Source organism: Pleurodeles waltl, chromosome 8 (assembly GCF_031143425.1).
Source record: "Pleurodeles waltl isolate 20211129_DDA chromosome 8, aPleWal1.hap1.20221129, whole genome shotgun sequence".
NCBI lineage: Eukaryota > Metazoa > Chordata > Amphibia > Caudata > Salamandridae > Pleurodeles > Pleurodeles waltl.
In genome coordinates, this window is record NC_090447.1 from 1363130135 (window position 1) to 1363157048 (window position 26914).

Sequence of the window (26914 nt, forward strand, 5' to 3'; positions counted from 1 at the left end):
CTGCAAGTCTGCAGCAACAGAACGCAGCCCTGTAGCACAGACTCTTTCATTTTTATTTTCAAAAAGAATATGCCAAAACAGAATTTTCTATTTAGAAAGGAAAAATATAATGCTCCCCTTACCATGGGAGTCTTCCTCCATGGCGTAGGGAACATTATAATGATTTTAGTGCTCTTTACCGCCTGGCTTTGCCTGTTAGTAAGACAGTAAAATAATGACTACATATCTGCCCGTCCAAATTGGGAAGGGCGGGCGGGCGTGCATCTCGCCATGGCCAAACAGAAGGTCCGCTCACATTTAAATTAGGCAGGCATGCCTTCATGTTGATGGTATGTATACTTTGTCGCTGTATATACCTCTAATATATAAATCGGCCCAAAATTCCCAGTAGTTAAATTCAACTCCAGCATTTCCATCTCTTTTGTGTCAGGGTAGGCAAAATTCCTTAATTTTCTTTCCACCAAACATTGCAAACGTACGTAAAAAGTTTGCAAAATTGTACTCGTGGAGCAAAATGTGGTTTGCCAGTATCTTGCATGACATTTCTGACTTTTTACACAAGCACATTCTTTGTGCAAAAAGAGTATTTCAAGATACCAACAGAAGACTGGTTTGAGCAAACAATTCTCTTATAGAATAATAAGAATTTTCAAGCGTTGTGAGAATTTCGCGAAATGCAGAGTCTGGGTATTATCCGAATTTCACCAGTACAATTAACATTTATCACAGGCCTACTTTTGTGTTGTATTGTGAATAAGTACCTTGTCTTGGTTATCAATCTGTCCCTTTCTTGATTAAGAAAAGATGAAAATATTTGCAGGCTAACAACTATTTTTGGTTTAAAAAAAATCAATCTTTAAATTGTTCACAGCATGCAGTTAAGCAATTTCCACCTTTATTTCTTAAATGTGGAATTCCCTGCTCTTACTTAGTCAATTGACTCCCTTCCTTTTTCATCGATCAACATTTTAGTAGACAAATACAAATGTTACCTTTTATCCTGCACCTGTAAATATTTTCAACTATCTAATTCAGTGCACAGTTCTGTGCCACATATTAGAAGAAGATATGATCTCACCACATTCTTCTTTTCCAAGAAAACGCTCATCTGCCTAGTGTCCAGAATTGTGATTTCAAAATACATTACCCAATTCAAGTTGTAGTCCACAGAAACCTATAAGTCTCATTGTAAGTGCACATTCATTTTTAGTTGGGTTGGTGCATAGCAGTAGTGAACAGGTCCTTTTTACGCCGTGTCACTGGAGTGAAGCCGACAGGCTCACTCACTTTTTTCAAAAGTTCCTCTGCTGGCCTACATCAGTTTAATGTGGAAGTGCATGCATTATGGAAACGTGCTGAGTGCATGTGTGCTTTCAAGAAATACACTACACAAAGGGTGAAATGTGGTACAGTGGGCACACGATAAATGTATGTGTGCTGGTAGGGTGTGTTTTAGAAACAACACACTCTAGTACAATACAGAGAGACTGCAGTACTGAACAGTGTGCGCAGATGGAGTGTGTATGCTGCAGGTGGGTATGCTGGTGGTAGCATAATACATGAGGATAACAGTACTTGGCAGTGAATGTGCTCTACACTGAGTGCAGAATTGCCTGCACTGGTACATTACATGGAGGAACTTGGGTTCCATTTCGGGGAGCCTAGGCCTGCCTGGTGAAAACATGAGGAGTAGAGGAATCCCCCCAGACAGACTTGTGTATTGCTGCATTCCTGTAAGCTGGGTGTGACATGCACTGGAAGATGGCAGAGCCAGGCTCTCTTTGTGCATTTCAAACAGCTGTTTGACTCAGTGATAGATCACAAGGAAAGGGCCTGGATACATCTTAGGAAGAGAGAGATGGGGCCGATAAGGGAACCATATAAAGACGGATGAGAACCTAGGATTAACTTTTTGATGCACATATCATTGTGGCCGGTATCCAGGTGTGAACCCTGATCACTCCTCTGAATCTTGTTGTGGGTTAATCAGCTTTAGAGTCCTGCCTGCTGTGACAGACATTCTTCAGGAGGAAGAAGAAAGGGGACAGATGTCCATTTCAAAGAAGCAGAACCCCAACATAAAACCTGAAAGACCTAGCCACTAAAATACATTTTATGTCTGGAAAAGTAGGAAATGTCTGATAACTCTAAACCTTGTCACCTGCTGAGCAGCCAGATGGTCTGTGTGAAGAGGGGAAGTTCTGCAAACTTCTACCTGTGACCAGGCCAGTGGGCTGGATTAGGAGACCCCCCAACCAAGACTATCTGCGCTCAAACCTGGAGCACTAGCTTTTGCCTGCCCACCGAAGACTGATGTGTTTTGTGAGGGATAGGAGATCATTAGTGGGAGCAAAGTCCAGAGGGGATCACTGACATGAGGACTCCCTGTGCGAGGTCTGAAGAATCTACACCCTCAGCTATCCAGCCAGAACCTTTATGCCAGACTGATTTGGCGACCTCTGTAAGCCAGAAAGGGCCACAAAGGGTTGATTTAATGAGTGAGGTATGTGAAATCTGCTTGTGCACTGATCAAGCTGTAACCCGTGTGCTGGACTGATTTGGTGACCCTGTATGCCAGAGAAGGCTGCTGTGGACTGAGTCAAGGAGCGTGGTGAGAGAAATTTGATCAGGATTCGATTATTCCGGTGAGACCGTATGTCAGGATGGGCCTCTATGATTTACAGCATTTGCTGCACCTACTAAGGTGAAAAACTACAGTTTATTTTACGGATAAAAAACAAACTTTGACTGCATTTACCATGATGCATTGGGGCTGACTGCATGCTGGAGTGTGAGGCAGGTTGCTCCCTCTCTGGTGTTCCTGTTTAAGAAGGCTCCCTTGAGCCAACGAGCTGATGAGCTCTGATTGAGCACCTGCGTGCCAGTGAGTGGTACATAAACCTGAGAGGATTTTTGGCAGCATTTCCAGCAACCCCACAGACAAATCTGCTCTCTGCTGTTGAAGGGCTGAATCCAGAAACACGTGTTCAGAGATTTACAACACTTGCTCCACCTACTAAGGTGACAAACTACAGTTTACTTTATGGATAAAAAACAAACTTTGACTGCATTTACCATGATGCATTGAGGCTGACTGCATGCTGGAGTGTGAGGCAGGGTGCTCCCTTTCTGGTTTTCTTGGACCTCTATGGGTGCCAACATCAGATCACCATGACCAAACTTGTGAGTGCCGTGGTAGCTACCCGTATGCCAGGCAGGAGCTTGGGAGACGATGAAGCCAAGGGACTGGGCCATTGTCCGACACTGAGAAACTGCCGCTGTGACGAAGATGGGTCCACTCCTCAGTCTGTGGATTGCACCAAAAGTGGTCTGAGGATCAACAGGACATCGCCCGAATCCCGTAGGAGCAAGGAGATCACCCCACATTCCTATAGAGGGAAAAGTGACTTACACACAATTGCAAGAGTCACCCTGATCGTTGGAACCAACTGGCAACATTGCTCGAGGAAGAGAGCGCATGCCTGCCAAGTGCTGCGCGTGACCACATGCAGCCCAACTTTGCCAATCTGGTGCAGGACTGTGGTGTACTGCTGTGCTTCCATACTGCCATAGCAGGTAAGCCAAGAACTAGGCCCCAGATGACATACCACCTTTGATGCTGCGACCTCATAGAGTGTGAGGGGAGAACTCTTCAGTACGACCTAATAGTTTACCTTCCCTGAACGCACTCATCAGTGAATGGGAAATAACATTGATCTTGTTGCACTGTAGGTGGGAGGGCAGGGAGTGGCCTGACAACTACTAAAACCCCGACCTCAGAGGATTGTGTTATTCCTTTTGAATGTTCTTTACCTTTGCATGTGTAGAGTTAAAATTTAAATATTTTTTATATAAAACCAAGTATTTTACTGGAGACTGATTTATTGTTCATGCTGGTCGTACGTTGGGTTGAGTCAGGTTCACTTACCTCTATCTGTGCTCCCCCCCCCGAAGGAGCCTTAAATGCTTGTCCTGAGAGTCAGGTGCAGAACGGGTGCTTGGCCCAGTTGAGCAGGATCCATGGTAGGACGGGCCCCTGGACATCAGGAGTAAAAGACCTCACCCACCACAGTAGGGCCCGGTTACTCATGCTTGCTTTGTGGCTCTCTGAACGAGGTGCTGACACTAGGCAAGAAAACCCATGAGCAATGGCTAGCTCTTCCCCTAGATTCAGCTGGCGGAAATATATATAGCAAAACAGGTTTGGCACATTTAATCCACCCAGATTTTTTGCTTTTGATTACATGGTGTTTTTACCTTTACTGGGTGTGAGTCTCACTACCTAAGACTCAACCACTGTAATCTCCTGCAGGTCTGAGACTACAGTTGTGCATTGCCTGATAATTGCCCATTAATGGCCTAGCGCAGAAGGAACCCTGCAAAGGTGGATAGTGACCTGGAGTAGCCCTTATAATATCAGTGGCAACTCATAGATGGATCAGGAGAGTTTACTGGAAAAATCTACAGTTTCACTGTAGTAGACACATAGGTGAAATCTACTTTTAAGTGCAATTTCAGTCCACTTAGGCCTACATTGTCCAGCGTGGTATCAAATTGAGGTGAAACACACACACCGTATTTAAATATGCAGTTCCTAAGAAATATTTGTACCTCTTATGGATCGTTCAATATTGTCATATTTCTCTAGCTTAGCTCAGAATCTGACTACTTTGCTCTCCAGCAGAGGGAACAAAGGCCTTCCCACACAAAAAGAGCCATTATCAGTGATTTACTAAGTTCATGAGCAGGAAGAGATGAGGAGGAAAATTTGCATTTAATAATTAGCTGTCACATTGCTCATGGATTGGGACAGCTCATGCCCACAGATCAAAAGAGGAAGCCCAGACATTTGGAGCCAGCTAGAAATGGAGCTCAGGCCCTCAAAGAAGCTGTTCACATAGAAAACGTGATGATGCCTTATGGGATTGTTCTAGGATGCTGTGCAGGGGTTCTGGGACAGAGGTGGAGGGATGATGTGACATCCTAAGTTTCGCCATGGGGGTCTGACATCTAGAACTTTAAAACCTACACTTACAAATAACTGCAAAAGGTAGAGACACTGAGCAAGAATATGTACATTGACTGCAACAACACCAGAATCATGGCCAGTTAGAAGGACAAGCCACATGATGCCTTAGATGGACTAAGGACTTTCCCTACAGCTGACCCCTGGGACTAGAAGGATCTCTCCAAGGCCGGTGGCTCTGCCCCCCTTTTGCCCCCTGAGGACCAGCTGGAGGAAAGCATGTACTCCATTGTCCCCAAATTTCCTGCGAAACAGTCATGGGGTTGTTGAAGTGAAAAAGAAAGGATTGGGGCAAGGAGCCAGTGGATTCATCTCCTGATGGTTAGAGCTCACCATCAGGAGTAAAATGAGCCCAAGATAGCAGAAATCAGCCCATTAGGGCCTGAGTTATGTTCCCTGAAAGATTTTAACTTTGACCAAACTGGACACCCCTCTCCCAAGAAACCCAGAAATGAAGCGTGTGGGGCTTCACCGATATCACTATTTCAAGCCCTGTATGGGCCCCAGTGATATAATGGTGATTTCTTACATGTGGTTAGTCTTATAATTCATTGACCCTTTGATAAAGCCGTTAGGCTTGCCTTATACTTTAATGTGGTGACCCCTTGACAAAGCCAATACGCTTGCTTTATTTAAACTGACACCCTTTTATGTTGTGACGTTTCCATTTGCTATATGCCGGCGGTATTGTTTTTTTGACAGTCATGAGGTAATTTAATCTACCGTATGTATACATTTGTAAATTAATGCATAGTATTTAGTAGTGTGTAATAGGTGCACTTTTCCTTTTTCAAAGAAAAAAGCACAAATGGACCTTGATTTATTGAGTGTAATTGTTGTGTGCCAGTGGATGGAGATTGCTACTCTACTCCACCTCCCATGAGTAAGTCCTGGACTGCTCTGCTTTGCTGTCCTGAGAAAGCAAAAGCGTTAGTATGGGGAACTTGGTTCCCAGTAAGGAGACAATTGTGACCTGTTACTTTTACAGAACTCACATCTTATTCAATTAATAAAACAATTTCTTACACCTGTATTAATAATACATTAATAACTATATGGGCATTACATACTTTAGGTTTAAAACCTTCAGGTTACAAAAGCAGTATGTGCTAAACCTATTAAATTAAACCAGGGAATTTTTATTTGAATAGCTTGTAAGATTGATATTTTCTACAGATATTTTGACATAAGTTGCCATGTCACTAGTATTCTACATATCAGTTGCGCTTTGTCCATTGCTGTTGTGCTCCTTATTAAATCGTTTAGCTTGTTCAGCAGTGTCCTGGATGGGCTCTTGATCATTCCAGGCAAAGTATTGACAACACTTGGGTTGGTAACAGCAGTCATGCATACTTTGACTAAAATAAGGAAATTCCTCTGGATGGTTTGTGCTAAATAGTTTTCAATATAGAAATATGGCAGCAACGCAACATGACAGCCATCCAGTACAAGTTAAGCCAAATTGCTTAATAACATAATTTGGTGCCACTTAAATAATGCAAAGCAGAAAGATGATTTATTCGAAGTTATACTAGTAGGATAATTACATCCCTGAAGAAATGTATATAAGGGAAACTAGGTGTGCATTCTGTTGTATGAGTTCTGAGAGCACCTTTAGTCTTTGAATGAGTCCTTGATCCCTTTGTCATTCAAAGATTTGGTAAGTATTAAGTTCTTGTTAGGCTGTTGCTAAAGGGTACTGCAACACTATGGGTGAAGCAAACACACTACTGAATGTAACCCCAATGATGGCCAATGACTTACTGTAAATCATCAAAAGCATGCATGCAAAAGTTCAGAATGTCATATTATCGAACTGGAGACGTAGGAGAGCCATTGGCTGTAATATATATTAAGACTATCCTTAACCAGTACTTCACTTGTATAGTGCATGCCACTGTGATATTATGACACTTGATGTTAGATTGACACATCAATGCCCTTTACGGATTTTAATATTTTACATTTATAACATTAAGGAAATAGGGAATATGAGATTTATTGGAAATACTCGTCTGATAGCTACAGGATAAGACATACTACTCGCCTGTTTCCGTTTTACATTCCGGGCTGGATATGATTCTACAATCAGAGTATTCGTACTGTGCGATACATCACATTGAATATTTAGGACAAACCTCACCTAATCACAGTCAATTACTAAACCACTTGCACTGGTATGGATATCTAGCAGGCATTCCTACCTGTGCCTGCGAGATAAGCCATTGTGGTAAACCATAAAGGCTGAAATAACACAATACTCTCCGGGTAATGAAGGGACAGCTGTAAATACAACACAAAGTGGGATTGCTCTAAGACTCTCCTCAGGGGGATGCACATAAAAGACTACATATGGGGAAGAACGTCCCTGAGCAGAGATGTGCTTAGACAGCTGGTAATTGTGCCAGTAAGCTAAGGACAGATGAGGATACATATACAGTGTATACTCCCAAACTATACAGAAGCAATAGCTTTACTAAGCATCCGTGACTACAAGGAATATGTAGCTAGGCAACAGGGAGAGACAGACAAGAGGGGCAGGCTACTAGCCTGGCTGATAAAAAAATGAAACCCGACCAACCAATAGCAGTACTGATAACTGAGAACATAAATGGAGATGAATAAGATCATACATCTGTAACACAAGACACTATATACCACATACAAATGATGAAACAACAACATATATAATATGTATATTTATATTTTTATACCTGAGAAGTTTGATGTTGATGCAGAGAACATCACTGGACGAGCGAGAGACTTTAGAATAAATAAATACAGTAATAAAAAAGCAAATGTCAGGGAAAACTCAAGGCATTGATTGGGTTCTGTCCAAAGTTTACAAAACATACTCTGGAATACTGGCTCCTAGACTACTCTATCTTTATTGATAGACCAAAGGGTAGGGGAAACTGACAGAGACCTCTATGTAAGCATTATGAGTCCCTGTACATAATCCCCAACTAGGTCCACTAGAGATGACATCATATTGCCCCCTCTCTATATTGAGCACAGATTGAAATCGTCCAGGCCACCTCTAGTTAAGAGAATCATGTCTCTACTAAAACATCTCGCACACCCAGATCAATTTGGGTTTACTCCACAGAGGAATACAGCTTTCCATATATTCAGGGAAAAGCAAACGTGAAGCAGGAATATCAGGTCTCATAGTTATAGATTTTGAAAAGGCTATTGGTATCCTCGATTGGTGATATCTGTTTATGATGTTACATGAGATGGATTTGGGCCAGAAAACGTTAGCTTGATCAGACTCTTATATCCCAGTACCACAGAGTTAAACCTAAAAAAATAGCCTCTGGAGCAATACACCCAAAAAGAGGCACACATTATTGCCTGTTGTCCCCATTATTAATTTCCCTGGCAATGAAGCCCTTGCAAGAGATATAGGGGGTTATTCCAACTTTGGAGGAAGTGGTAATCCGTCCCAAAAGTGACGGTAAAGTGACGGATATACCACCAGCCGTATTACGAGTCCATTATATCCTATGGAACTCGTAATACGGCTGGTGGTAAATCCGTCACATTTGGGACGGATTACCACCTCCTCCAAAGTTGGAATAACCCCCATAATGTAATATGTGTCTGCTCCACAGCATCCATGTAGGTAAATTAATCCACACTGTCTCCCTATGAGTTGACAATATATTATAATATTTCAGAAATATTGTGAAACACATAAGCAGCAACCTGTAGGACGTTGAATATTTGGCATTATTTATGGGTTGCATATCAGTAGGAAAAACACCTAGTCCTGCCTCCTAGTCCTCCCCTTACCCTCTCTAATCAATTATTCAATAAGTGCCCCACTTCCCATTGGAATAGGACTTTTAATTATCTGGGAGTCAAATACTTCCGCAAGAATATAAACTTAGTAGAGTATAGTGGGATGTAAGTGCTGTCAGATGTCCGTGCATCGGTGGCCTTTTGAAAGAAACATCCTCTCTTAGTAATGGAGAGGATAACTATTACTAAGGCACCTGGATAACCTATTGGGTGATTAGCAGCGTTATCAAACTCCTGATTGATTGATTGTTTACGGTAGCACTGATGACCTGATTCCTCTAACTCTCTGTCGCAGTTTCGACATAGCTGTCTAGGCGCCTCTTAACTTTCATGGTTGAAATCCTGAAAGATCTCGTGTGGGTAGGTCAGTGGCACAAGCTGGCATTAGCCAAACTCCAAGCGCCCTCCATAGAAAAGGATAAGCCACTCCCAATCCACAAAATTATCTGGCTGTGCATTTTCAATGGATAGCACAGTGGTTCATTAAACCACCATGCATCTCCCAATGCACCTTGAATCTATAAATACAAGAGAAATTGAGAGAAAACTCATTACTGACCAGCATCATTTCACATCCATTTCATGAACAAGATAACATCATGCTTTTGGCTGTGACAAACTGCTACTGGCTTGAAACACTACTCAGCTACAAAGCTAGAACTAGATCCACTTATGCCTCAAAACTAACCTAATAAATTGCAGACACCAACTCCTGGACAGAGGCGGACCATTCAGTTATAGGCAATTTGTATAATGGCACAGAACTCTATATATTCTTTTCACTCAAAGATGTCACATCCCAGACTGCTGATTTATAACGTTCAGCTCTGAAACACACAATAACAAAGAGGCCTCAAACCATAGAACCCTTCCCTCAACTCACATTGTCTTCCAAACAACATTTTTATCAGGATATGTGGGGTAATGCTGGGTGCAGGAAATTTTGTGGCTCTCCGCAGATTCCAGAACTTTACATCACAGAAATGTGAGGAAAATACGTTTAGTCAAAATATGTTTAGAACATATGTTTAGAAAATACATTTGCATGGGATTCTGGGTAAAACAATATGGTGAGAGCCATGCAGGCCACCCTATTCTAGATTCCCCTAGGTGCCTAGTTTTAAAAAATGTTCAGGTTTGCTAGGTTTACCTAGGTCCCGGCTGAGCTAGGGCCCAAATCAACAGCTACCTACTTTACAAAAAAATGGCCAATTTTGAGTGAAAAAAATGTGATGGATCTGTGTTGCGTTTTGTCCAATTTCCTGTTGCTGTCACTATGTCTACACACACAAGTGAGGCACCATTGTTATCAGAAGACTTAAGGGAATGCTGGGTGGAAGGTAATTTGTGCCCCCACTCAGATTACAGAACTTTCTTTCACAGAAAATGAGGACATTTGCAATGGATTCTGGATAAAACAACCCAATGAGAGCCACGCAAATCACCCCATCCTAGATTCCCCTATGTGTCTAATTTTCACAAATATACAGGTTTGCCCTAAATAGGCATAAAATGGCTCAGCGTATGAGGAGGAAAGGCCCAGCAGTTAAGGAGTTATTTTTCAATCTAAATATGATCCGTCTCACCTTTCTCATCCAGTGGCATGATCTGTCTGTGTTCATATATGTTGATGAAGCTGGCTATAATCCATAACTATATTCAAACATTGATGCATGAACATGAATGGAGAGAAATACATGAAAACTGAATGGCAATAAAAACGTATACACGAGCTCCATTTAGATCTTCTGTGCTATGGCATCTACTTTTCTGGCCTTCCTGCCTTGGTAATAAAACTGCACCAGCAAAGTGTCTAACAAAGCTGAACGATAAGTTTGATACCAGTCTGACACTTCTAAACCAGGCTTAATGGTTTTGAAGGGTCGCCTACCATTTGTGTAATTTGAAGTGCATCATGTGCCTTTTTACTTTTTAAAGCAAATGTCCTAATCTTTAATGTTTTTTCTTAGCCACATTGAACTATTACGATGCTATTTATTTGGATTCACCTGATAAAATATTATAGAAACTGCAACTGGCGCAAAATGCTGAACTAGAGGAGAATGTATTCTCTCACTCCAGCTATAAAGTCACTTTACCGTCTTCCAGTCAAACAGAGACTTATGTTTAAGTCCTGTCTTGTTCACAGGGCTTTGTTTGGCCAGCATTCCAACCCACTGTCACATTGATTTATTTGTTATTTTCTCTAAGGGAAAACTGTGTTCTGAGAATACTTTCTTCCTACAGTGCCTCAACGTTTGAGTGGTTTTTCTCTTGGGAGATGCGCATTGTTGCAGTTGCAAAGCTGTTGAACACCTTAGCATTATTTTATTTTTTTGCTTTTTAGGAAACCGTTTTCTTGTATAATAAGCCTTACATTTTTCAGATTAGTGACGGCCTGTTTCTGGACATTTAGAGCAGAGATACCCCAAGCTGATTCTTTGCACTGAATAGATGTTAAAAAGAAAACAATAGAAAAATAAAGTTGATAAATAAAAAGTGGAGGGCTTATGACATTGTGGAGCGACTCATTGCCTGGTTGTCGCAGAACCTCCAGTAACTGTGGTTGTGGTATAAGAATCTTCCCACTCACCAAAACTGGATAACTAATAAATATACTCAGGCAATGCTGTTGTGAACTGGGACCGGATTTCTGTGAAAGATCTGACCCATATGGATCCAAAGAGTTGTTCCCAGGGAATATTTTTAGGTGAGCCATGGAGGATCTGCGTAGCCCCTTCTACGTGAAGTCCCTCCACATTTTCTTTGCGATCTCATCATCTTTTTCTCCAAGCATTTTCACTTGTCGATGGGAAAACATAACCTGCTCCTTCTGACTACCCATTACGGGATAAACCCCACCCCCAGGGCTCCCTGTCTAAATAATATCCTTTGGCTGTGGCCGTGTCTGTGGGTATGTCAAACAAACCTTCTGGGGCATGGAGACAACTTTGTGATCTCCATTGGCCCAGTGTTGCATGTCATCTCTTTTCTCACTCAGCAGGGATTTGTGTCTCTGGTTCTGGATCAGGAAGTCATTTTATGGACTCACTTAGGTAATGAGCAGATCTATTACAGCATTTCCTGCTCATTCAGAGTCCTGAAATTGTAATGAGTAGAAGTATCATTTAAATCTTGTACTTCTTAGTTAGAGGAATGACTGTGATGGATTCAACAAAAAATATATATATTTGTTTGGGAGTTATGTGGTTGTCTGAGACAAAACATCTGACACTGGCAGGTGAAGCTCAAACTTAGCCCTGACTCCCCTTTATCTTTCATGTCAGACCGGCACCAAACCCCATGGGAGTAGAGCAACTGACCAGAACCAGTTCAGGGGGAGACATAAGCTGGCCATTCACCCACAGGCTGGTACTGGGCATAAAAGTAGACCCAACAGACCTCTCCTGGTAACACTCCTGGACCTGTGGAGAATCATACATAGAGCTGCCTTGCTGTCTGGAGAACTGGAAGGTAGACTGAACATGCTTGCCTTCAACCCGGGACCCTAACAGTGACTCCAAGGGTCAGTTGGTGTCAGAACCCCATTCAGAGGGCCACCGGGCATTCAGGAGTTACTGGGCTCAGTCATGGTGGATGAGGCCTTTGTGTCCTGATGTCCTGGGGCCAACCTCCTATGGATCTCTCTCAGCTCGGCCAAGTAGCCCTTCTGCACTTGACTCTCAGAGGTAGTTGTGGTCGAGCAGTCAAGGCTTCTTTGGGGGTGGTAGATACAGGGCGGAGAACACAACTCATAATTCAAAGTGCAGTATGAACAACAAATCAATGCCCAGCAAAATGCTTGCTTTTAAAAGAAAAAGTAGTATTTTACTTCTAACTGTACACAGACAATCAAATGCGATATTCAAATGCAATAACACAATCCCCTTGACGTCAGGACGCTATTCCATCCTCCTTCATTTAACGTGTTCAGGGTTGTTCCCCATTTACTGGTGGCTGAATCAGGGAATGCAAACTAAAAGGTCATAGTCAAGAGTTCTCCATTCTGACCTTTTAGGAACTTAGGGCTTGATTTAGAACTTGGCAGACAGGTTATTCCCTCACTGTGATGGAGGTCCCGTCCGCCAGGTTCTAAATCCCATTATCTCCAATGGGATTTAGATTTCAGCGGACGGGACATCCATCACCGTTGTTTATAGGCAACCCGTCTGCCAAGTTCTAAATCAGGCCCTTAGTCAGAAGTGTCTATGGTGCCACAGCATTGTTTGCATGGAGTTCCCCAGGGGCCCAACTGGCCCAGTTCTCACCGTACCTGCTCTTGCAGAACAGAAGAGTTCAGTCATGCAGCAGGCTCCTTCCAATGCATATTCATGAGTATTTATCAGTTTGGAGAGGTCGTGCTGCTAGTGGCTCTTGAGGCAGCACCCAGTAGCAAAGGCTCTAACTCCGAAGTGGCTCTGTCAGAGATCTCTCAGGTGTCAGAGCAGCTCTTTGCTCACGAAGAAGTGGTAATTTGACTTTGTTCAGTGGGGATGGGAAATGTTTTCTGCAGCTCCCGAATGGAGACAGCATGGATGCAATGTCATCCAGGGCTTCTTCAGCAGTCCTTGGCAGGGAGTTGGGGGCAGTTCCTTTGCAGCAGCCCAACCCATGAGTCGTGGCATGGTCTCTCCTTCGGGCACCGGCCTGAGTCCTTTCAGAACGTTGCTACTGGCAGCCCCTCCTGGAATATGGGGTTTCTGTGCAACGTGATGCTATGGGAGCAGGCTCTTTCTGCTGCAGCATCATGTCCCGGACAGTCACAAGTCTTGGCTCTCGTGCAATCAATACTTTACTGGTGGCTCCCTCTGGCATCCAGGGTCACCTCAGCAAGGCGATATGGGTACAGTAATATCCTCACAGCACTCAACGCATGGCTAAGTCTACGGCTGCCCTCTTCTGACATAGGGAGTTGCTGAGAACAGCCCTGCACAAGGGCGATAGCCCAATTGGTGCTCAGCAGAATCCTCATACCTTGCACAGAAAGTCCTCATGGTAGGGCTCACCACTGGATCTTGCTCCCTCCAATGCTCTCCTCTTCCTCATAGGGCACACTGGTTTTGGCACGCAGGCATGTGCTAGAGCTGTGTGCTTCACGGCAGGTGGTGTTGGATATCCTGGGAGATGTCCTCTCTGCCAGCAGGGAGAGGAGCAGGCCTTGGCCCCTGAGTCCTGGTCACAAGCAGAAGTCTTGCAGTGCTTCCTGTTCTCACACAGCCCATATGGCTCTTTGGCAGATAACAAATTTTTGGAGACTCAACCTCCCCTCCTTATAGTCATTTTCAGACTCCGAATGTAATGTAGGGTCTGGGTCTTTGAAGTTTTATTTTGGGGTTCTTCTTCTTTTGAAGTGGTCACTTCTCCTTCTCATCTTCGTTCCTGAAAGAGGTATTTTACAGCAGGCACTTCTCCGAAGCTGATTGTCCACAACATAACTCATGGGAGTGACCAGAATTTACACCTGGATGTTGGCCAAAATGATATGTGCATCAGAGGGTTAATCCCATACCTCCAGTCCTACTCTTTATGTTCCTCTTGTCAGCCCCATCTCCCTTCCTGAGACGTGTCCAGCCCCTTCTTTGTAATTCTTATCCTCATGTGTTTACCAGGAGGCCATGGGCTTCTCAAAAAGGAACCCAGAGTCCTCCGTAAAATGTACCATTGCAGGCACACTCACTCAGTGTACGTCCATAGCACACTTTCTGTTCAGCACTAAGACCACTATGCATTCTACCCTCACAAATGCTCAGGCCTTCAGTGCACACACTCACTGTGTGGGCACTGGTCATCATCAAACCTTTTCTATCTTTAAGCAGGGTGTGCTTTTTCAAAACACACGCACTGCCAGCACACATACTCACTATGTGTGTGGCACAACTCTTCCCCTTTCACATATTGTATTTCACACAAGCACACTTACACCCAGCACATACAATCCCTGCGAAGGCACTGCACAGCACTACATCTCTCATGTAATGTATGCCTCCCAGGCAAAACACATGTACCAACAACACATGTATTGCAAAGTACTATTCTCTCACACATACAACTAACACAGAGTCACTACTCCTGTGCCATGTAGCACTGCACATCCACTTAATGTAGGCCAAGGGTGTGTGAAGCACGCAGCTGTTGAACTTTTAAAAAGGTGAGTGAGCCTGTAGGTCTTACTCCGGTGACACAGAGTAAAAAGGTCCGGTTCACTACTACTGATCACTAAATGGTATAGTGCCACCACTGCGCTTGTTCTGCTTAATATCTGGTGAAGGTGATAGCCTTCCCCCACTATGAGGAGAGGTATTTGAGCACCCAACCTGGTTCAACAAGACCCCAGTCCATGAGGTAGGACTATGTTATGGCGCACATACAAAATCAGTGTTCGCATAGAACGAAAAATTATCCATTAGGGATCCAGACACCAGTACAGTTGGGCACGCAGGGCAGAGGAACATGTATTTTTCCATTCAGAGGACTTTTCTGTTGCAGCAGTTGGCTGATCTGTTTCCAGAGACCTCTCGCCTTGCAACTGCCCAGCTGACTAGTTCCAATTGAACCTGCCCTGGACCCTGCTGCTGGCCTATGTTGCGGTGAGTCCTAACTCCCAAGTGGTGCCCCAAGGTCATGATCCTCAGCTAATGTTAGAGTGTACACTTCTCCCCCCAACTACAAGAAGTGAGTCAGAGACTGCGATCACCATCAAAACGATAGCCATCGGCATCAAATCACTGGTCGGCCTCACCTTGCTGGTTTGCCCTACTGAAGGAATTCCTACTACTAGAAAAGTTTGTAAGCCTGAACTTAGAAGCTTCATCAAGACTGGCGCCAAGTAACATCCTATCGATGTCAAGGCCTTCCTGGGCTACTGACTTCAAACTTTGCCTGCTTGGAGCTTTCCCGCCTTCATCGACGACTGAACTGGGACACCTTCTTCAGCAACCCTCTTTTATTGAGCCCCACTTCGTATTCAGCTTGCAGCTTGCCTCACCGCCGACTTGTTAACAACTACTTTTTCTCTATAAAAGTATATAAGTCAGAAGGTAAACTTTCCACCGGGACAAACCTGGTACTTATATCTGACTATTGCATTTGGCCTTAACGTTTGGCTTTGACCTGGTGCAGCGTATAACCAGATAAATGGTTTTTGCTTTGTGCTTTTTGGTGCTATTTTTTATTAAACATTTTAAAGTTCATATTTCTGATACTCCTTATTGGATTTTTTTGTTTTGGGGTCATTTTATTACTTGAAATATTCTTGAAATAGATTTTTCTTGTGTTTTCATTTTACTTTATTACTGTTTGAGTACTGCATAAATACTTTACACACTGCGTCTCAGTTAAATCTGACTACTTTTTGGCAAGCGACCAAAGTATTGAGCACATATTTATTTAGTGACTTTAGTGGTTCACGCTGAGAAGGACTGTGAATATTACTTGAGGTGGGTTCTCAACCTCTTCAACTAATACCCCTTATTTCTTACACTTGCTTATAGGGACTTTAAGGGAGCTCTCTTCAGCCATTGGTCTATTGTTGTGACATTCATCTTGCAAAAATTCACATGCTTGAATCATTCTGCATTGTCAAAGTGGGAATCTCAGAGAACCATAGAAAGTTGTTGTGAAAAACCTATATAGAAGTCAGTGTTAAAAGACATTCACTTTAATTGCTTATTAACATAATTTAAAAAGACAGAAGGCCAGACAATCAGGTGACAACTCCCTTTATAACCCTCACCACAAAGGCTCCAGTCCCCTCAGATTTTCTACTGCACGTCATCGGATGGGAGTCACCTTGAGCTCTGCTCAGTTTCTTTTTCAGTAGATCTACATTCAAAATTATTTATTTTCAGGTCAGATAAATATTTATATTATCGAGATTTATACTACCTGACTATGTCAGAACAACCTAAAAAGGAATATTCAGCCCATGTGAGACCTGTGGCAAAAATAGATTGCACTAAGGAGACCAGCATAAGAAGTGCATTACTGTCTCCAACTGAAGCAGACAGTAAAAGACTGCAAGATTTGCCGCACTTTCTCCCAAAAAATCTCTGAAGGACAGAGAGGGAAGAATATCATTATGACTACAGAAACTGAAGTCTATTCATGCATCACCAAGCAAAGGTTTGCTTTTCCCACCTGCGCATTTACTTGACAAGGATGAGTCAGAGGACGAAGTCCCCTTTTGGGGTAGCACACGGTCCCACTAAGCTACATGTAAAGTGTCAGGAGGACGATGAAGATGACCAGCACTATGGGGAGCAATATTATGCTGGAGAACAACCTGAACATTATACTGAACAGTACTCTTTTTGTAGTCAACAGGACCAACAGGAGCACTCAGTCCAAATGCCACTCGAGGTGGTCACCAATCTCCAGCATATAATCCAAGATTTTTATAAAAGTTTACCAGATCTAGCAACATCTGATCCTCCTCCACAACCACTGACACTCCTTTGGTCTCCACAAATGCAAAGAGCAATTCCTCAACCATACACTTTACAATTTCCTGGCAACACTGGCAAGTACATTGGCGGACCCGCCAGCAATGATCCTCCTACCTTGGATGAGGACACAGAAAAGGGAGAGATAAAGGACTCCGCTTCAATACCCAATTAGTGGGATGATTACTTAATACCCAAACCATTCCCTCCTGCACCACTACCATTGGGCTCACCACCGGTCAATATTGGTCATTTCCACAACATAAAGTAGAGGACAGCAAAGAGGTTCCAGCTTCCCCTAACCACCAAATAAACTGATTGCTTCCTCTATTATTTTAAGGACCCCATGAAAAAATCTATAAGGGCTATTCCTGTTGTGGATTCCATTTGGGAGGAAGGTATTACGACCATGAGAAATCCAGCTACTGTTTTGGCAGTGTTGCCTATGATGGATAAAAATACAAGGCACCGGTTGATTCACCAGCATGTTTAGTTGGTCACCCCAAGCCGGATTCCGTCATCATACAAGCGGCCCAGCTGAGTTTGAAAAACCCTTCAACCCCTGTTACAACACAACCAGATAGGGATAGACGTCGACTAGATAATATTGGCAAATGGTTTTCTAGCATGGCAGCCATCAATGTTAGAGCAGAGAACTTCCAGGTGATCTTATGAAGATTAGACAGACAAATGTGGTCTGATATGGCTCAATATCTGGACCTCCTATGAGAAGATACAAGGGGTGACGTTAGGAAAATTCTCCAAGAGTGAGAATGTAGCTCTGAGGAGATAATTGACTGTGCATTAGACATCTCCTCAACTGAATTCAGACAATTAGACAGAGCACCAGTATTAAGAAATCAAGGCTGTCTGAAAGCAACATCTTTCAGACCAGAAATCCAAGACAAAATCTTGGATATTTTGTACAACTGTGTAGTGTTGTTCTGCAAGCATATTGACGATGCTCTCCAGGCTATCAAGATGGATACAGACACAGCCAAATCCTTAGAAACTCTACAAATGAGAAGGCAATCCTTTGGCGGGACAAAGGGCAGAGGTCATACTCTTTTTGAGGTGGATTTTAGTCTCATAAACAATTATTACTGCTCTTCCAGGGTCATTATCGCTCCCAATACGCTCGACAATACAGACAACCACCTTTAGCGGTGTAAAAGCAGCCAGCAAGATATAAACAACCTCTTAAAGGCACTGCCAGAAAGCAGTGACTCTTCAACTGTGCCATTTGCCCCCACAATTTGGAAAAACAACTTGGGGGCCATATATCCCATTACCTTCATCGATGGTCCATCATAACACTAGACAAATGGGTCCTGGATGTCTTAGCTCAAGGGCACATACCCAAATTCACAAAGAAGCAGTTGAACGTTCCCCCAAAAGGGGAACCACCTCCCCATCTAAATCAACTCTTGCTGGAGATATCCATCATGCTGGCAAAGGGTGCAATAGAAGAGGTCCAGAATACTCAGAAAGGAATCAATTTATACTCCTGTTTCTTCCTGATAAGGAAAAAGTCAGGAGACTGGTGCCTAATCTTAGTCCTTTGGAAGCTCAACAAGTGCCTGAAAAAACAATCCTTTTGCATTGTTACCCTGCAAGATATTTTACATCTTCTCAATTATAGGGACCACATGACGGCTCTAGACCTCCAGGATGCATATTTCCATGTCCCAATTCACCCAAAACACTGAAAGTACTTGAGGTTCAAGATAGCCGGGACCCACTACCAATTCAAAGTCCTCCCCTTTGGGCTAAAATCAGCTCCATGTACTTTAACCAACTGTCTGGCCCCAGTGGCATCTAATCCATGACAGGAAGGAATACAGGCATTTCCATACCTGAACGATTGATTAATAAAAGTTCCAGCATCTACAAGCCACAACAGATACTTCAACCTGCCTCACAGTCTTCAGGTTCTGGGACTCACAGCCAACTAGCTCAAATCATATCTCATTCCAACAATGCTGACTTTCCTTGGAGCAGTTCTAGATACCAACCAAGACAAAGCATTCGCCTCACTGGAACGGAGGTCAGGATTCAATACCTATCCCAAAAGCTAAGCAAAAGAAAGCCCATTTTAGTTTGACTGTACAGGTCAGTCCTAGGAATGCTATCTTCTTGTCTTCCACTAATACCGAATTGCAGACTGTACATGCGTCCAGTGCAGTAAGAGCTAGATAAGCAATAGGTGCAGGTTCAAGGGTCATTCGACTACATCATTCGGATCATCCCGACCATGGTAGCATCCATGCAATGGTGGGCTCAAAGTGGGACTATTGTCAAGGGGTTAACATTCCTTCCCCAGATTTCATACTTTGTCATAACGACAGACATGTCCTTACAGGGATGGGGTGCTTATCCAGGATCTGTCAGTCAGTAGAAAATGGAACACCTTCGAAAGGAAGATGCATATAAGCGTGCTGGAACTCAAAGCCATAGTGCTCGCTCTAATATCATTCCTACCCAGAATAGCAGGCTCATCCGTACTAATCCACACAGATAATACCACCAGCATGCACTACATAAACAAACAGGGAGGAACAAGGTCATCAGCCCTATCGTAATAGGCTCAAGATTTTTTTAAGTGGGCCCTGCAGAACCAGATAACACTGAGGGTGAACATGTGCCCGGACCAACCAATGTCCTAGTGGACACATTAGGCAGACGACTGCCAGCTGCCACAAGTGCAAGCTCGATCAGCAGATTCTAAAAAACATCTTCACTCGCTGAGGCAAACCAAATCTAGATCTGTTTGTGTTCAAGGACAACTGAAAATGCCATTATTCGGAAAGCTGGCATCACCAGGAGAGGTTTGTGGTGGAATGCATTTTCAATCAGATGGTCAAAGATCTTCGCCTATGCTTTTCCTCTGATCCCTGTAATCCAGAGGATTCTGAGGAAAATAAAGAAAGAACCCTGCTGAATGATCCTGATTGTTCCCAGATGGTCCAGACAGTTCTGGTTCACAGAGGTCCTGCTTATTTCGGAACACGCCCACATTCAACTGAAGCCCATTCCAACATTGCTGATGATGAGCAACTGCCAGATACGTTATTCCAGCAGACATCACTACATTTGTCGGGCTTGCTCTTGATTTTAATGAATTTGCAAACTTGAATATTCTGACAGGCTGCAGGGAGATCCTTGCGAAGGCCTGGGCAGACACCACCAATAAGATGTATAAGCTCAAGTGGAAACACTTCTGTTTCTGGAACGAGCAAATGGGTGTGCATCCGATCTCTTCTACCCCAGGAGGCGATTGAGATTTCCACATCTTCTACAATTGGCAAAATCCTGTCTCACTCATTTATCCATTAAGGAGCATCTAGCAGCAATATGATGCTTTTGGCATTCAGATAAGCTACTTTTCCTTTGGTCGGCTAGGGATTTTGCAGGGTGTTTCTTCCTGTAAGGGAACCTTCTCATACTCACCATCTCAGTGTAGTAATGAGACAAATAATAAAGGCTCCATTTGAAACGCTCCACATAAACGACTCAAAATAACTCACATGTAAGACAGCACTGCTTTTTGCACTAACGTCAGCAAGAAGAGTTAGTGATATACAAGTTGTTAGATCTGGCATCCTTGACGTGGTTTCCCCTGACTTTTTGCCTCTGCTTCCTGTATTTTGGACTGTGTGCTGGACTTTGTTTTGCTGGTTTTGGGAATCTAGGCACTTTACCCCTGCTGACAAGTTCTAAGGTGCAAGTGTTCTCTGTGTAAATTGTATTGGAGATTGGTTTTTCCATGATTGGCATACTTTGTTTACTAGTAAGTCCATAGTAAAGTGCACTAGAGATGCCCAGGGCCTGTAAACCAAATGCAACTAGTGGGCCTTCAGCACTGATTGTGCCACCCACATGAGTAGCCATGTAAACATGGCTCAGACCTGCCAATGCAGTGTCTGTATATGCAGTTCTAAACTGCCAGTTCAACCTGGGAAGTGAACCCACTTGCCAGGCCCGAACCTTCCCTTCATGTACATGTAAGGCACCCCTACGGTAGGCCCTAGGAAGCCTCATGGGGAGGGTGCAGTGTATTTAAAAGGTAAGACATGTACAGGTGTGTTTCACATGTACTGGTAGTGAAATACTGCCAAATTTGGTTTTCGCTATTGCAAGGTTTATCTCTCCCATAGGTTAACATGAGGACTGCCTCTAAATATCTTTTAAGTGTAGTTTCCCATTGGGAGCAGATGGGGTTATGGAGTTTGGGGACTCTGCACTTGCAATTTGAAAATACATCTTTTGGAAAAGTTGGTTTTTAGATTGCTTTTAGAAAGTGGGCATTTTTCTTGCTTAACCATTCTGTGCCTCTGCCTGCCTGTGGAGTCCACGTCTGGGTCAGACTGACAATTGGGCTGTTTATGAATTCCCTCTAGACAGTGACACAAAGGGAGCTGGGGAGTGTCCTGCATATCCGGATGAGTCTCCTGGGCTAGAGTAGGTAGAAAGGGGCTGACACCAGCACCTGAAAGGGCTGTGCCTGTTGTCACACATTGCAGTCTCCGATCCCCTGGTGTGTGTCCGGGGCCAGGCCAGGGCAAGGCAGGATATTGTAAACAACAGAGACTTTCCTTTGATGTTTGCCTACTTCAAAGACAGAAATGGGTATAAGGAGTGGACCCAAAACCCCAGACTTCTGGATCAAGAGCAACCTCTGCCAAGGAGAAAAGCAAAAGAGCTGGAGGAGGAGTACTGCCCCTTTGCTGTGTGTGCTTTGCTGTGTTGGCCTGCAATTGCTGCTTCTGCCTTAGAGAGGGCAAAGACTGGACTTTGCTGTGTATCCTGCTTGTGAAGTTTTTCCAAGGGCTTGGACTGCTTTCTTCCTGGTAAGAATTCTCAGGGACAACAAAGACTTCACCTACCAGCCTCTAGCTTCACTTGCTGTGAACCCTAACTCGCCAAGTGGTGCCTATTCCAGTTTCTGGGAGTGAAAGCTGGTTGAAAACCAAGAAAAAAACAAGTGCACCGATACCAGCTGATGCCTGGACTAATGCTGCAATACCGCCGAAGCCCGCTGAGTTCCTGTGACAATGTGTGTCACGAGTGTCATGTCACCGACGTCTGTGACACCCTACTCCGCTGCAGCGCCTGCGGCCCCGTGGAATGACCGCAACTCTGTGAGGTCGCCCCACCGTGTCTTGACCCGCCAGACAGCAATCCCACCAGAGCGTAAAGAACCAACACTTTACACTGATGCTGCCCCATCTCCACTGTTCCGCAGCAAGGACTTGACGCTCCACTGCTCCACAGCACTGGAACCGATGCTGCATTGGATCCAGTGACCCTTCACTTCCCCAACTCCGTGCTCCGGCTTGTTTCCTCACTTTCACAAGGTACTCTACCTGGGGGTCCGTGTGACTACGTGACCGGTGCCATTGGTTTCGGATTGTTGGAAATTAGTCCGTTGTGATGCTGTGCTAACAGCAAATTGAAGCATTTGTGTTTCTAAGCTCCATATTGAAGTTTAATCTTTGAAAATTCATAACTTTCCTTGTGTATTTTGGATTTTTGTCATTTTGGTCTTGCTTTTCATCAAAAGTCCTTTTGTGGTGTTTTTACTGTATTACTGAGTGTGATGGTGTAAATACTTTACACATTGCCTCTGAGATAAGCCTGACTGCTTGTGCCAAGCTACCCAAGGGGTAAGCAAGGGTTATCCTAGGTGTGTAAATCCCTTATCCCAACTAGAGTGAGGGTTCCTGCTTGGACAGAGTGCAGACTGACTACCAACCAGAGACCCCATTTCTAACACAAGTGTTTACAATAAAAGTGCCATTCATTCAATGTAAACAGACACTGTCATTTTAAGAACTATTCCCAAGTTCATACCAATGGTCCCCTTGGATTTCCACCTTAATTAACTCATAATATTAAGGACATTCTTTCCCAATCCTCAGACAATGGCAGAGAAATCTCTACATACCTAAGGCATTAAAAGGTTTTATCAAATTCTACTTACACAGAACGAAACAACTCCGCAAAATGGATGAGTTATTTGTTGTTGCTCATGGAAATTTAAGAAAAGCTTTCCCAGTTTTGAAGCACAGCATAGCAAGGTGTATTGCAGCCACCATCCAATTCTATCACAGGCAAGCATGAAAACCCTCAAACACAAAGTTAAGCCTTGTTCTACTAGAGCTGTTCCTACTACCACAGCTGTCTTTGCTGGTGTGCCCATTCACAGAAATGCTGAGCAGCAGCATGGTCCAGCAAGCACACCTTCACTCAGCGTTACTTCCTGGATTATGCTGACAAAAGCGGTGCGGCTGTTGGACAAGCAGTGTTGCAACATCTATTTCAATAACGTGAGGCACTTATATCTTTCCCACCTTTGACAATGTAATTATAATGTTGTTATTGGCAAATGCTAACTGCTAATTATTCTGATTCAAGCATGTGAATCTATGAAGTATCCAATACTGGAGAAGAAAAAAGGTTACTTACCTTAACTGTAGTTCTCCAGTATTGGTATCTTTCGTAGAGTCACATGCGACCCACCTCCTCCCCCTAGAGGCTCCCCTTATTTCTATACAGTATGATATCCCACTTGTGCTGGAAAATCTGAGGGACTGTAGCATCTTTGGTAATGGTTCTAAAGGGTGCTGTTGACTGGCTGGCCTTTGGGTCTTTTTAAATGATGTTAAAAAGCTATTAAAGTGAATGCCTTTTAACATTGACTTCTATGTAGGTCTTGTACTACTGCTTTCTATGTTACTGTGGAACTCCCGCTTTGGCGACGGGGAATGATTCAAGTATGTGAACCTATGAAAGATACCAATTCTGGAAAACTGCAGTTACAGGTAAGTAACTTATTTTCTTTTCTTCGCCCACTATAGCATACAGCATAAGGCAGTGTGTCAACCTACTACTGTCATTTGCTAACTTACATTCACTGACACCATTACGCATTTGTGCAAGCAGCGCAACCACACATAAAGTAGACCCTTTCATTATGTGTTCATAGGAAAATCATTCCCTAATTGTTACTTTACCCTGTAAACTGAAAACCTTAAGAAACGCTTCTTATATTACAATAGAAATTAATAATGCTTGCAGTGAGACATAAACAGTTGACTTTAGCTTCCATGGAACATACTGTCAGATGGCTGTTAACCTATTATTGTGAAATAATTTCCATACTGATTTTTCCTCTCAAGAAGAAAATAAAAAATTACCTTTAGTTGGAGGCCATTTTTGTTTTGCGTTGTGATGTTGTAAATGTGCATAATCAAATGACATTTGTTTTTTATACTTCAAGTTGCATTGCAAATGATGTATGTTTCTTATGATTACAGAACAGACATTTATATTAAATTACAGTTTAACAATCTGCTTCTTTGTGTGCAATTGTAGGACAACAAAACTATTTATGTGCCGGTAGGAATGACTGCATAATAGATAAAATTCGTAGGAAGAATTGCCCTGCATGTCGCCTGAGGAAGTGCATTCAAGCTGGCATGGTCCTTGGAGGTAAAATTGTTTATACATTTGTTTTTGCTCTAGGAAATGAACGCATGGTAAACGATTATCACATTCTTGGTGCAGCTGTCTCCTAATACTAGTGCATTTTTTTGTCCTCATGAGTACTCAGCTGGGGTGGCACGGATTAGCGGCCGAGTGATTGCCTGAGGCCAGGTTAAATTACATTGTAGCATTGCACTCGGTGGCCACTGTTAACAACTTAAGCGGTGTGCACCTTTTTTGATTGTTCGCCCACGGGACACTCCCCAATTCTTTCAACTGTTGGTACTACCCTTTAAAACCAACCACCGAGGCACAGAGGCCCGAGACCAGACAGGTAAATGACCCCTTAGCCTCCGGTTGGACGTCAAAAGACTTCCATAATTCGGCATTTCTCACATGCATGGGCCCCGGTGCCACTGCACTTGCTGCACCATCGATAGCCAGACCACTGTTAAACACATTGATCCATTGCACATGATCTGCGCACCCCAGCCCTACAAAACCGAAACACCTGAAATCTATAATAGGGGAAATGAAATGCATCCCTGTGCAAACTACTTTTTCGATTGGTTGCAGGGAGAGTAGCTGGCCTTTTTCTGAATCGGCTCCTTCAATTCAATGAGAGCGAGAGACGCATCACGTCATTTGCATTGTCTGAGGCGCCGGGAGGCGGGAGGTGACGCTCTGGAGTTTGCTGCCGCGCCCTGCTGGAGACGCTGGAGCCGCTGAAGCCGGATGCGCCAGTGCCCAGCGGGAGCGAAAAGGCTGTGAAAGGCTGCAAGGCAGTAAGGACCCCCACACGAGGATCCCCGCACGAGAGGGGCAGCCACGCCCTCGGCTACATCGGCCCCCCTGCCCCGTTTTTCACAGGAGTGTAGCAGTGTTGTTTGCCAGCCAGTAGCCAGTGGCTTTGCCTACTTGCTTTTGAACTTATAAATATCTCCCTCTCGCCAAGCCCTATATCTGGACTTCATTATAGAGCATTTCAAATTACAGAATCAACATGGCAAATTACCAAACTAGACGAGAACAAAGAAGTATCCGACTTGACCAAGTATTTAAAACATCTAGTGCTGGCTTGAATCGAACCAATACTACTAATTCATTTTCTGCAAAGAGCATTTTTCTAGCCCTGCAAAGGGCAATCAAAAAAGAAACATCAAAATGGTGGGAAGCTGCTTCACTTAAAAAATATCTTGAACATGACCTCATATCATGAGGCCTAAGAATCTTGATTTTTCCCCCAACTGATACCACATCTCAAGAAAGACTCCAACAGTGGGAAGCTAATTTGCAGACAGCTTCCAACAACATGTTATGACTATTAATTGACTTAGCTCAAGAGGAATATGAAAAACACTGACAGGAAGTTGACACTTTAACAAACAAATTGAGGAGGCTAATTGGGGTGATATCTCCATAAAGAATTACGAAATTCTCAACAAAATCATTGATAAATATGAAAAAGACATCATCCAGAGAAAAAATAGGAAATTCAGAAGAGACCTTACCGACTATCAACTTGGCAGAGTATATAACTTTGGTAAACAATATGATTATATTGAGGCGCCAAATCTGGCCTCAGAATTACCTAGCTGTTCTGAGACATTACCTTCATCAGAAATAGAATCACCAGAAGAAACGGAAAGATGACAGCCCAGTAAACCAACTGTAAATGTTTGCAAAGAAGTCAGAAGACATTGTCTTGGTACAGCACAAGACAGTCGCACAAAACCACCAGGTACTACAACACAAGAGCCAAAACCGCTTGGTATACAGACAAGAGCTTGCAGCAAAGAATCCAGACACAAGGATCAAACCAAGAACTAATAGTTAACCTATCCGATAGGAACTTATTGACACCCCAAGTCGACATCCTAAACAAAGGTCTTTCCTTTTGCCCAACTCATCGCTGGGATCTTGTGCAAACTAAAATAGACCTGTTCAAATTCACACGAAAACTCAAACTCAAGGTTTACTTCTCTACTTTACAACCTAAACCAAATCCACCACAACAACAACATATCTCAAGTGACCTCTTGGTCCAGGATTTAGAGACGAGACAGCTCCTCAGCAATCTTTCGAGAAATGAGGACCAAGAACAGCCACTTAATGAAATAGCAAATGAACTTCGATACGGCGCAACATCAAT

At 43.4% G+C, this 26914-nt stretch overlaps 1 protein-coding gene across 1 annotated transcript in view; it reads left to right on the forward strand.

Moving 5' to 3' along the window:
- Positions 1–26914, forward strand: part of PGR (progesterone receptor) — a 999103-nt gene that overhangs the window by 495644 nt on the left and 476545 nt on the right. The window contains exon 3 of the mRNA XM_069202382.1: positions 24652–24768. Within this exon, the coding sequence (XP_069058483.1) occupies positions 24652–24768 (117 nt within the window). The remainder of the gene's footprint in view (positions 1–24651; positions 24769–26914) is intronic.